Source organism: Artemia franciscana, chromosome 20 (assembly GCF_032884065.1).
Source record: "Artemia franciscana chromosome 20, ASM3288406v1, whole genome shotgun sequence".
Lineage (NCBI taxonomy): Eukaryota > Metazoa > Arthropoda > Branchiopoda > Anostraca > Artemiidae > Artemia > Artemia franciscana.
In genome coordinates, this window is record NC_088882.1 from 25,442,918 (window position 1) to 25,455,991 (window position 13,074).

Genomic DNA, 13,074 nt, shown 5'->3' on the forward strand with positions numbered 1-13,074 from the left:
GTAGTAGTAGTAGTAGTAGTAGTAGTAGTAGTAGTAGTAGTAGTAGTAGTAGTAGTAGTAGTAGTAGTAGTAGTAGTAGTAGTAGTAGTAGTAGTAGTAGTAGAACAATTTTATTGAAAAAAATCATTTTTATATAATAGAACAATAAAAGTGGAGCTTGTGAGGATGTGCTAAAATAAAAATAAAAAATATAGAAATAAAAGAAAAAAAGAGAAAGAGTATGGAGCATGAGACCATTTACTGAAACCGACATAAGAATGAACAACAAAACACTACAATGTAAAATAACTTAACTACAACTACAATATAAAATAACTTAATAACTTAATTTGAAGCAGCTAACATCAACTTAAATTATATAAAAAGAAAAAGTGCCACCTAAGTGTTGATGTTTTTTAATTTAGCATGCAAAACTAAATTAAAAAAAAACAAAATACATTCTGAGACCATACTGGCTATGCATGACGTATGAAAACAAAGAAAAGGAATAAAAAATGAAAAGAGAAAAAACAAATAGGTGAAAAAACGAGGATTTTATCAGCCAGTAGCTAAATATGAAAAACAAGCAAATATTTCGACAAGGACCTCCGCCAAGTCGTCCTCAGTGCTCAAAGAAAACAAAGAAAAAAAAACCAGCAAAATCTAACCTTTATAAGTGAACTACACGAGAGGAAGACAGATACTTCCTTTTCATTTTTTATTCCCTTTCTTTGTTTTCATACGTCAAAAAAAAAAAACAAACAATAAAGTTTGTTAGAAAATTTAGAATGCCTAAATTTGAAAGTATAATCAAAATTTTTTACATCTAACGAAACATTTTGATGACAGGATTTTCAATTCAGTGTACATGCACGTTCTCCTAGGTCACATACTTCAGTTTTTATGGCACTTGGTATTAACCAAGTGACATATAGCAATCGCAAATTCTGTCGGTCTGTATCAGGGACCGGACCAGCTTAAATTAGAAATCGTCGTTTTCGTACATACATGATTAACATAACCGGAAAGGATCCGCTCTCTTTGGGGTAGTTGGGGGGGGGGGTTAATTCTGAAAAATTAGAAAAAATGAGGCATTTTTAACTTACGAAAGGGTGATCGGATTTCAATGAAACTTCATGTTTAGAAAGATATCGTATCTCAGAGCTCTTATTTTGAATCCCGACCGGACCTGGTGACATTGGGGGGAGTTGGGAGGGGAAGCCTAAAATCTTGGAAAACACTTAGAGTGGAGGGATCGTGATGAAACTTGGTGGGAAAAATAAGCAGAAGTCCTAGATACATGATTGACATAACCGGAACGGATCCGCTCTCTTTGGGTAGTTGGGGGGGGGGTTAATTTTGAAAAATTAGAAAAAATGAGGCATTTTAAACTTACGAACGGGTGATCGGATCTCAATGAAATTAGATATTTAGAAGGATATCGTGTCTACAGCTCTTATTTTAAATCCGGACCTGGTGACATTGGGGGGGGGGGAATTGGGAGGGGGAAACCTAAATCTCGGAAAACACTTAGAGTGGAGGGATGGGGATGAAACTTGGTGGAAAAAATAAGCACAAGTCCTAGATACATGATTGACATAACCAGAACGGATCCGCTCTCTTTGGGGTAGTTGGGGGGGGGGGGGTGGTAATTCTGAAAAATTAGAAAAAATGAGGTATTTTTAACTTGCGAACGGGTGATCGGATCTCAATGAAATTTGATATTTAGAAGCATATCGTGTCTCAGAGCTCTTATTTTAAATCTCGACCGGATCTGGTGACATTGGGAGGGGGAAACTTAAAATCTTGGAAAACGCTTAGAGTGGAGGGATCGGGATGAAACTTGGTGGGAAAAATAAGCACAAGTCCTAGATACATGATTGACATAACCGGAACGGGTCCACTCTCTTTGGGGTAGTTGGGGGAGGGGTGTTAATTCTGAAAAATTAGAAAAAATGAGGTACTTTTAACTTACGAACGGGTGATCGGATCTCAGTGAAATTTAATATTTAGAAGGATATCGTGTCTCAAAGCTCTTATTTTAAATCCCGAACGGATCTGGTGACATTGGGGGGAGTCTGGGGTGGGGGAACCTAAAATCATGGAAAACACTTAGATTGGAGGGATCGGGATGAAAATTGGTGGGAAAATAAGCAGAAGTTTTAGATACGTGATTTACATAATTGGAACGGATCCGCTCTATTCGGGGGGGGGGGGTTATTTATGAAAAATTAGAAAAAATGTCGTATTTTTAACATACAAAGGAGTGATCGGATCTTCATGAAACTTCATATTTAGAAGGACCTCGTAAGTCAGATCTCTTATTTTAAATCTCAACCGCATCCAGCGTCATTGGGGGGGGGGGGGGACCAGAAATCTTAGAAAATGCTTTAAGCGGAGAGATCAGGACGAAAATGGATGTGAAGAATAAAAACCTGTCTAAGATACGTGACTGACACAACTGGACCGGATCTGCTCTCTTTGGTGGAGTTGGGGGGGGGGGGAATTTTGAAAATTGAGGTATTTGTAACTTACGAAAGGGTGACCAGATCTTAATGAAATTTGATATTTAGAAGTATCTTGTGCTTTAAAGCTCTAATTTTAAATTCTGACCAGATCCTGTGACATTGGGGGGAATTGGAGGGGGAAACCGGAATTCTTGGAAAACGTGAAAATTGGGGTATTTTTATCTTACGAATAGGTGATCGGATCTTAGTGAAATTTGATATTTAGAAGGAATTCATGTCTCAGAGCTCTTATTTCAAATCCCGACTAGATCTTTTGACATTGGGGGGAGTTGGGGGGGATTCTGGAAAACACTTGGAGTGGAGGAATTGGGATGAAGCTTGGTGGATAGAATAAGCAAATGTCCTTGATACGTGATTGACGTAACCGTACTGGATTCACTCTCTTTGGGGGATTTGGGGGGAGGGGTTCAGTGATTTGGCGAGTTTGGTGTTTCTAGACGTGCTAGGACGATGAAAATTGGTAGGCTTGTCAGGGAGCTGAACAAATTGACTTGATAAAGTCGTTTTCCCAGATTCGACCATCTGGGGGGCTAAAGGGAGAAGAAAAATTAAAAAAAAAAATCGGTATTTATAACTTACGAGTGTGTGATCGGATCTTAATGAATTTTGACATTTAGAAGGACATCGTGACTCAGAGCTTTTATTTTATATCCTGACCGGCACTAAGCCTCTGACTTTCCTTTTAAATCAATCTTTTGATTCTTAGAATTTTGTTAGAGCTCATACCATATGACTCTTGACTCGAATTCCTTCTTGCCTCGTCACAAGTGCCATATGAGCTCTTAGCTCTTGGTAAATCAAAAATAAAGTTCAATTTTACCCCCAGTATTATTTCGCAAAAATTGTGACATTCAGCAAAATTAGGAATGGCAAATAAGCATTAAAACAATAGCAATTGTTTGGGCAATCATAGTTATAATTGTCCAGCATGGTTTTTCATGTTCCTAGAACAGTTGTCTCTTAAACTTTGTCGATTGTAAAAAATCTTTTGAATTTTACGTAATTTGTATGTTGAAATTAGTGGCAATTAAGCCTGGCGGACTCATAGGAGGAGTGGTGTGGTCCCGAAAAAATTTCTTAGTTTTGAAGATTTTTCCATAATTTGTTGTAATATCTGTAATATCTCTGATTTTGCTAATTTGGCGAGCCAGCCCTCTCCCTCCAAAACTGTATGGTGGGGGGCTAGTCTGTTTTGCTTCAACTGATTTTTAGTGTATTTAAGTTTTTATTTACCTTTTTTATATTATTTGCCTATTTGTTTTCTTTCTCAGACTCTGAATTAAGATTTCTGCCATTCTCGGCTTGTGGTGTGGTAATTGATTCTTAAATTAGTATTCTATGTTCTGTCCTAAACAAATTTTAACAAAATATTCGAAACTTAAGAAAACTTACCTTAACTTAAATAAACTTATGGAAATTTAAAGGAAGAAGATGAAATCTTAATTTGGCGCAGCTGCGACACAAAAAAATTAATGAAAATATGAAAACGCTTCTGCTAAAAAAGTAAATGGTAACCTGGAAAAGTTGTAAATTGACTCATACAGTGGAGTAATTTCGTCAAAAATATGGGGGGATGGGGTAAAGTTGGAGCCAGTTTTTCCAAATCTGGTGAAAATGACAGTAAAAACTAAAAAAAGAATAGCGATGTAGTTCCATAAAGGCAAAGATATACCTAAGAAAATTGATCTATTTCTGTGGATGCTTGAATTATGCAGGATTATCTTAGTTTTGACATTATTTTTGAATTAATAGACTTACAGCTGGGGATGAACAATTTGGTGTCTAGGAAGGCAGTTGACCCCTCCCCTTGCCACATAGCAAATTACGCCCCTAAATTCGTAATCTTTTTTTTAGACTGACATATCTGAAAACTTGTTCGTCAATTATTTGTCTCGGATTCATCGAGACGAAGACTTCGCATTTATACTTCATGGTTTTACACGGCTTTTGAATAATCCGTTACTTCAAACGTATCTTCCAAATTCAACCAAAAAAATTCAGTGTCATCAAGAACTTCTAGTCCTGTTCTGGAAAATTTGTGATTATAACAAAGTAAGTATAATAGTTGAAGTTTTCTAATGTGAAAGTTTCAAAATAATAGTTGAAATTAAGCAAAATTAATGGTAAAAATACTAATTAGATGCAAAATAGTAATACAAAACCAATAGTAATGATATTAGTTAATAGAATAGAATAGTTTTGTTTATACAAGCAATCGTAGTTCAGAATAAAATTCCAACTAAATGGTGCTAGTACTTACAACGAAAAAAAAAACAAAAAAAAAACACGAGAATACAGCTTATTAAACGCTGACATGTAAAAAGGAAGGAACGAATTAGCGAAACGGTTTGTTCTTGGAGTAGGCAATTCTAGTCTCACTTTGTTTGCTGACCTTGTGTTTATATTATTCCTCATAACTGGTGGTAGAATCTCTCTATGTTTTTCACTGCTAAGAAGAAATTGGCAAAATTTGGAGATCAAATCCATAAGACGTTCTTGAAGGAACAGACGTTGTAGGGCAGATAATGCCGATTCATAACTTACATATATGTCTGAAAGAATTACTTCAAAGGTTCTTTTTTGTAGTGACTCAAGTTGATCACTAAGGTAACTTGTGTTGTTGATTTGAGGGCCCCATTCCGGGCAATTATTCTCGAGTATTGGCTGGATGTATGTAAGATCAGCCGTCTTAAGTTGGGACACAGAAAAACCGAAACGACGTAGTAAGATAGGGTACGCATCGTAGTATTTGCCTTCTTAGTGTTTGTATCAACATGAGTACTAAACGAGCTACTAAACACTAAATGTGTTTAGTAGCTAAACTAATCACTAAACACTAAAATTAGTACTAAACACTAAATGTGACACCGAAAATTACAGCCGAAGATGCACTAGGATACGGTGGAGGAGGAGTGACAAAGTCCCTCTTAAGAGGTTTAAAGCGAAGGATTTGGGGTTTTTTTTTGTTGATTTGAAGGCTGTTGATAATACATTGGTCTTTAAAGTTGCTCATTATTGCATCGCTGAATTGGGGTTAAACTAAACTTGATAATTTAAATTTTTAGCTTTTTTAAATGAAGATTTATATATCTGAAGTAGTAAGTATCAATAAACTTAAAAGTTTTTTTTTGAAAAAAAAATCGTGTGTAGAAAGGGAATTCAGAACTCTTGCGTTATTTAATACAGTGTTATTTCTTATACTTGTTAGGGGGTGAGAGGGTTTTCGATCATTACTCTAAACAAGGACTCTAAGCTGATCAATTTAAACTATTTGTATTTTTTCAATTTGGCCATCAATGCTTTAGGTTTTTTCCAAACTCTGCTATGGTGACATTTTGTCTTATATTTTCTAAGGAAGTGGCCTCATTAATCTGGTCTAGGGAAGTTTGGAAGCTTTGGTGGTGGTATATAACACCCCTTCTCTCATTTAAGCTATTGAGAAAGTCATTTTTGTGTAATTCGGTAATTTGGAATAAACTGTTTAAATCATATATTCATTGTTAGGAACATCACTTCAGTAAAGCAAGGCATTTTTCCTTGAAGATTGGGCACCCTTGAGGTAAATTATAAAAAAAAGTTTTTTTTCTTAACTGCAAGTAAGGAGCGACATTAAAACTTAAAACGAACAAAAAAAATTCCGTTTATGATGAAGGGGATGTTCCTCCTCAACTTCTCGCTCTTTTCACTAAAGTTTTTTATTGTTTAAAAAGTAGAACTGTGACAAAGAGTCAAACTTTAGCGTAAAGAGCGAGGCGTTGAGGAGGGGACAACCCCTTTCATACACGGAATAATTTCTGTTCTAATGTCACTCCTTACTTGCAGTTAAAAAAAACTTTTTTTCATTTAATTTCTGAATGTTTTTGAATTAATGCATGTTTGATTTTGGCTCTCCTTACATGAATAGTAAAACGAAATTTGGATAATAATTTTTTTGGGCTAAATGGCTTTCTCTTAGTTTTGATCGGACGACTTTGAGAAAAAAGGAGTGGAAGGGGAGGCCTAGTTGCCCTCCAATTTTTTGGTTACTTAAAAAGGCAAAAACACTTTTAATTTTTTACGAACGTTTTTATTAGTAAAAAAATATGCGTAACTTATGTAACAAACTTCTATATTAGTATATTTCATTACGTATATGAGTGGATTTGCCCCCTCGTTAATACCTTGCTCTTTACACTAAAGCTTAAGTTTTGTCCCAATTCTTTAAGAATGACCCCAGAATCACAAAGGCTGTAGAATAAATAGTTGAAATTACTAAAAATACTTTAGCCTAAAGAGCGAAGTATTTAGGAGGAGATGATCCCCTCATATGCGTGATAATTTCTGTTCGTTTTAAGTTTTAGTGCTGCTCCTTACTTTCAGTTGAAAAAAACTTTTTCGTATTTATTTTTTCATTGTTTTTTTTTTTAATAATGCTAGAAAAGCCGGCGCCCCTTCATGGAATTTCTCTCCACCCATGGCAAATTCCTCCAAGGGAAGATCCTCCCACGTAGCCTCCTCCCCTCAACCCCCCAGCCAAAAAAAAATCCCCTCTAAACGTCTTTACACTTCCCAATAACCATTACTGTTTGTAAACACTGGTCATAGTTTGTAACTTAAAGCCCCTCCCCCGGGGATTGTAGGGGAGGGGGATAAGTTATTCCCAAAGACATACTTCTTATGTTTTTCGACTATGCTGAACCAAATGGCTATCTCAAAATTTTGACCGTTGATATGAGAAAAAATAAGCGTGGGAGGGGGCTTAGTTGCCCTCCAGTTTTTTGGTCATTTAAAAAGGGCACTAGAACTTTTAATTTCCGTTAGAATGAGCCCTCTCGCGACATTCTAGGACCACTGGGTCGATACGATCACCCATGGGGAAAAAAACAAGCAAACAAATAAACACGCACCCGAGATCGTTCTTCTGGCAAAAAATAGGAAGTTCCGCATTTTTGTAGATAGGAGCTTGAAACTTCTACAATAGGATTCTCTGATACGCTGAATGGGATGGTGTGATTTTCGTTAAGATTATATGACTTTTAGAGGGTGATTTCCCCTATTTTCCAAAATAAGGCAAATTTTCTCAGGCTCGTAACTTTTGATGGGTAAGAGTAAATGTGATGAAACTTATATATTTAAAATCAGCATAAAAATTCAATTCTTTTGATGTATCTTTTGATGTAAATTTTTAGAATTTCTTCGTTTACTATTGAGCCGGGTAGTTCCTTACTACAGTTCGTTACCACGAACTGTTTGATATAGCCAGTAATTTGACACAGCTATGGGGTGTGTTGTCCTTAGTTGAATCTATGCTGTGATGATTTCTTTTGTTCTTTTGTTACCAGCCTTCGGGGTCGCTTCTTCTTTTCGTGCCAGCTTTGTCCAATTAACCTATAATCTAAAGTTTTTACTGAACCAAAATCATATGCCAATAGATTTTTCAGGGGTAAGCTATTTAAGAGTTACTCGTTCGCTGCTTGGAAATTTTTCGGGGAGGGGGGAGGAGGGGGAAGTGCTACTAGAAGCTTCGTTTTGCCCGGATTTAAATGGGATTGTTTCCCACTTTCCTTCTTTTATACTTTTAAACAATGTGTCTTCTTGTTTTCATGGGGCGCCGTCAGCCATGGCTTGGGGCTCATGAGGCTCATTCTTAGGCTCATTCATTTTTTTTTTAAACAACTACCATATTAAATATATGTATACAGAAACAAAACAAATTTGTTCAAGAACTTCTTAAAACGAGTATTAACCTCAGTAATAGACTAGAAGTAATGAGGTTGAATATTAAAATATATTAGATTAAGAATCTTGAACGAAGTTAAATATAAAAAGAACACATGCAAAAATTTCAACATGTTTATTTATATTATTGATTTGTTTCCATCAAAATTGAGGAGTATATTAAGTACAAAAATGAAATACATCAAGCATGCTTAGTATACTCCTTAATATCTTCAAAAACACTCTCTTTGATTAAAAGACTCTCTCCTTTGTAAATTGAAGTTTTTTCCATGTTATTTGTAAACATTTCCTTTCACTTACCTTTAGGTATAGTTGGAAATTTGAGCTTAGGTTTTTTTTGCGGGTTGTTTTCCTTCTTAGATTGTTTTTTGGCTCTTACATTTTCTTAAAAGCATTTTAAATTTTTCGACTTGAATGAATAATTGTAGAGAACTGGTAATTTATAGTATTTAATTAGGTTTCAAGTTTCTTTCTAACGTGAGACTCGTCATTTTTTTATGGTTGAAAGTAATGGTGCTAAGTAAAAATAAGATTCGTCGAATTAAAATTACCTTCGAATGAAGATAGCTTATTTAGTTCTTTTAGTCTATTAATTTTTTTAAAGTTTAGGGGACTTAACCTCTCCAATATGTATTCTTTATGTTTTTTAAGAGTTTTGGTGTTAAATATATTAACAAAGAACACAAATAGTTCGAACGTTTTCACCTTATTGTTCGTTTAAGCTTATTTTACCACTTCGAATTCACTTACCCTTGGACACTAACGTTTCTTTTCTTTTCAGAGGTTTATGTACTATGTTCTGAAGAGTAGTGATGTTTTAGATATACTGGTTCCTATTTTGTTTCATTTAAACGACTCTAGAGCAGATCATTGTGAGTTTTTTTTTCCTTTTTTTTTAATTGACATATATATATATATATATATATATATATATATATATATATATATATATATATATATATATATATATATATATATATATATATATATATATATATATATATATAATATGTATAAGTAGCACTAACTTAAACCAGGACTTAACCCATCACTGAAACGGATTCTGATAAGAACTTCAAACTTCAGTTGATCACCGCTACATTTGCTTTCTTTTTTCGGACAGCATCAAGGGGACCAGCAACCCTAAATCTTGTCGATATGGTGTTGTTGCTTGACCGAAAAGGCAACCAAAGAAGGTACTGTGCATACTTATAAAAATGTTTCCCAATTTTCGCAGTATCACTGTGTAAAAGGAACCAAAATGACGGAAGACTGAGCCAATTTAGGATTTATGTACAAACGCTAAAATTTGGCAATTCCACTGCAGTTTCAGCTTAAACTTTAAACTTCATAAACATAAAAGCCACCGTAAACTTTTCTAGTTTTATTCAAAAAAAATCTTCCCGCAGAACCTGAGTCATAAGCTTATTGTTTCCCCAATCAACGCAACAAGGAAGCATTGTTATCCTGTTCAAAAGTGACATGATCGCCAAATCATAGACAACCTGTTTTTGACTATAGCGATTAAATGCCAGCAATTCAGTTTTACTCTTATTAAAATTTAGCTCTATGTGCTCTTGCTCTCTTGAAAATATGCGAAAATACTCTTCTAAGAAAGTCTGAATACTATTAGCTCTCTAAATATCATCAGCATAAAATACTAGCGAAACATCAATATCTTTAAAAAACCACATCCCATTTTATAGTTATGTTGCGACTCAAGAACAGTATTATCAAACAGTGACGGAGAAACTAAGAAGCCCTGGCTAATATTGTTCTTATTTGGTATAAACTGATCAATATTATTGACGTGGGCGGGTAAAAGAATTATAACTCTAGCACTCAACTTCTCATTCATATCGCGAAAAATTTTTTATGATGAAGGAATTCCCTCTGTGTTTGTAAGCAGCTAGTAGAATATGAGTATGAATGCCAGAGCTGAAAACTCTTGAGCTGTCATCACCAGCCACAAATATAAACACCCAAATTGAAAAGAAGTGAATTTAGGAGCTTTTAGGTGCTTAATTAGGTTTCGGAGTTTATGTAATACATTATTTAGTCTTTTCTTGATATTTCTGTTCAGTTTCTTGTCCTTTTTGTCTCTCTGCTTCTTAATTTCTTTGCATTTGCTGTTTTTTTTTAAGCTGTTCGTTGATTTTGCTCGCATTTTCATCTGGGACGCTCAGATCATCAACGTGATTTTAGTATAAGATAGTTTTACTTTCCCATTTGGTTCCATGCTTTCCATATTCTTTATCGTGTTCTTTAAGACATAGTCCGTCATGGGGAAAGAACGCAACTCCGCTTAGGATAAGGATAGGACCTTCGCTAAAGCTTTTCATTGAATCATACACTTGCTCATAATCTATAAAACTAAGGACTAAAGAAGCCTGATGACTCGGGCTTCTCTCAATTTTGAGTCCGAGAGTGGAAACTTAGTCCAAGTATCCTCTTTCCCTTCTAAAACCATACTGTTCTCTCTTGAAACTCAAAATGTTTGTGTTTATGCTGGTGATCTGAGCCTCCTAGATGCAAATTTTTTCCTCGTTCTGATTATTAGATTGCAACTATGCTATTGCTGAATTCTCAGAAGGAACTGGTAGCATTAAAAACTGGCGTAAACGTTACAAAAAAGCTAATCGCCAGCGTCATCTGTTGTTCGGTGCTTCTTGCCAACCCTTGTAAACCTTTTGAGTTTGAAAACCTTTTTAGGAACAAATCTTGGCTCTATACCCGTTCCTGCAAATTCTATGCCCGAGCCCAGCTAATGTTCTTAGACTCATTCTTTTTACTGGAATAGACGCGTAAGGAAATATCCTAGACAATTTTTCTATTAAATGATTGGTTCATTACACATAGCGTTTCCTGATAGCAATCCTCCTAATCTCTCCCGCCATATATCTCTTTGAAATGCTGAGTGCAGTGAAATCAAGCAGCTGAGGTCTGGTCGTATAAGTAATAATAGAAGAAGAAGGATCCTGGCATGCTGTAATACACTAACATTCAAAACCGGAGCTCTGGTAGATTTCAGATAGCAATATAGTACAATCAAGCTTAGCCATGTTTTTTTTTATTTTCCTTTTCTTTTAAAGAAGTCAGTAAACCAGATAAAGACAAACTATGAGGAGAAGAAACAGAAAAAACAAATAAATACCAAAATAAGAAGAATTAAAAACGAAACAACACAGAAAAAAATTACAACAGGCAAAATCGTAAATTAGCAGAATTTAAAAGCCAAAAAACCTAATTTCAAAAACAAGCCACTCACTATATCTACAATTAGCAAAAAAAAATTTTAATGTATAAGCAACTGAATTGGTAAAAATGCTTTCAATTACTACATAAGTGAATACAATTAGCTACCTTGGGGAAAACTGCATCGTATGTTGTTTAATTTTAATCAGGGCCTTTTTGGAACTACCTCTTTTGGATATGAAGGATTGGGGACACATCTTATTTTTTTTATCACAAAAGTGATATAGGGTTTATGCTTACTTATACTCTTATGATCTATCATGTCTTTGTCCTATTTTTAGGGTTCTGCGAATCTTAATTCCTGTGGAATATGATTTGTACTAAGAGTATATTTTGTTTTTAGCTCGAATTGGTCTAATGCATATTGGTGTTTTCATTCTTCTTCTTCTCAGTGGTGAGCGCAATTTTGGTGTCAGGCTTAACAAACCCTATACGGCTAAAGTTCCTATGGATATTCCTGTATTTACTGGTAAGTTTAATGTGTGGTTAGACCTTAAATCGTATGAAGAAAGTGAAAATAGATTTGTACACTTAGAAGTTCGGCTACCTTTTGTGATGTCTCCATATAAAGATTTGTACTTGTTCCGTTAATATCGGTCATTGATTCAAAAGTTCCTATGGATATTCCTGTATTTACTGGTAAGTTTAATGTGTGGTTAGACCTTAAATCGTATGAAGAAAGTGAAAATAGATTTGTACACTTAGAAGTTCGGCTACCTTTTGTGATGTCTCCATGTAAAGATTTGTACTTGGTCCGTTAATATCGGTCATTGATTCTGGGTTTTCAGAAAGGTTTTCAGCCCTTGATTATTGGTTTCAGAGAACTTCTGAAACTAGGTTTCAAAGTGCTCAGTCTTTACAATAGGAATGACTAGGAATTAGTGCATCTTTGATAAAGCTGCGGATTTAAAAAAAAAACCTACGCCTTCTATTAAGGGGATATTTAGAAAAAGAAATTATTTTATTTTGAACAAAAGTTTCTGGATGTATTTTAAAAATTAATTTATTATTTTGGATGAAAATTATTTATTAACAGGGACGAAAGATCGAATCATATCTATCCTTTCCTAAGTATAGATAAGAGTCAGATTATTATGCTATGGAAAACTCGGTTTTCTTTCCTGCTATTTGAAGCAAGGCTAGAACTCGACTTTCAACTTAAGTATCGTCTAGTGTGAAGTAATTTTTATAGCCTCCACATAATTGAAACGCCCTCCTTTGGGATATTAGTTTTCTTTTTATTTTCGTGAATTAAAAAAAACAAAAAAAAAACGGAACTATGTCTAGCGAATAAGAAAAACAGGAATGGGTATTCCACCCCTGAAATTCAAGATGCTGGCTCACAGAAGAGATCCTATGTATTGAGTGCTACTACGATGGAAGAATACTTCACTTAATTGCCAGTTTTTCTAGCTATTTCCTCCCAGCACCATTACACTATCTTCTTAGAACTTCCAACTAGAAGTGAAGCTTAATAGTTTGAAAAATTAACCAGCACATACTCTTGGTTAAAAATTTTTGCAAATCTCCATGTGCTTTCATTCTAGCTATTATTGGGTTCATCGTCGTATTTTGTTATATTTTTGGAGCAAGA

At 34.8% G+C, this 13,074-nt stretch overlaps 1 protein-coding gene across 1 annotated transcript in view; it reads left to right on the forward strand.

Moving 5' to 3' along the window:
* The window catches only part of LOC136039954 (protein HID1-like), a 112,418-nt gene that overhangs the window by 30,723 nt on the left and 68,621 nt on the right, over positions 1 to 13,074 (forward strand). The window contains exons 7-9 of the mRNA XM_065723965.1: positions 4,362 to 4,559; positions 9,007 to 9,097; positions 11,824 to 11,949. Of these exons, the coding sequence (XP_065580037.1) occupies positions 4,362 to 4,559; positions 9,007 to 9,097; positions 11,824 to 11,949 (415 nt within the window). The remainder of the gene's footprint in view (positions 1 to 4,361; positions 4,560 to 9,006; positions 9,098 to 11,823; positions 11,950 to 13,074) is intronic.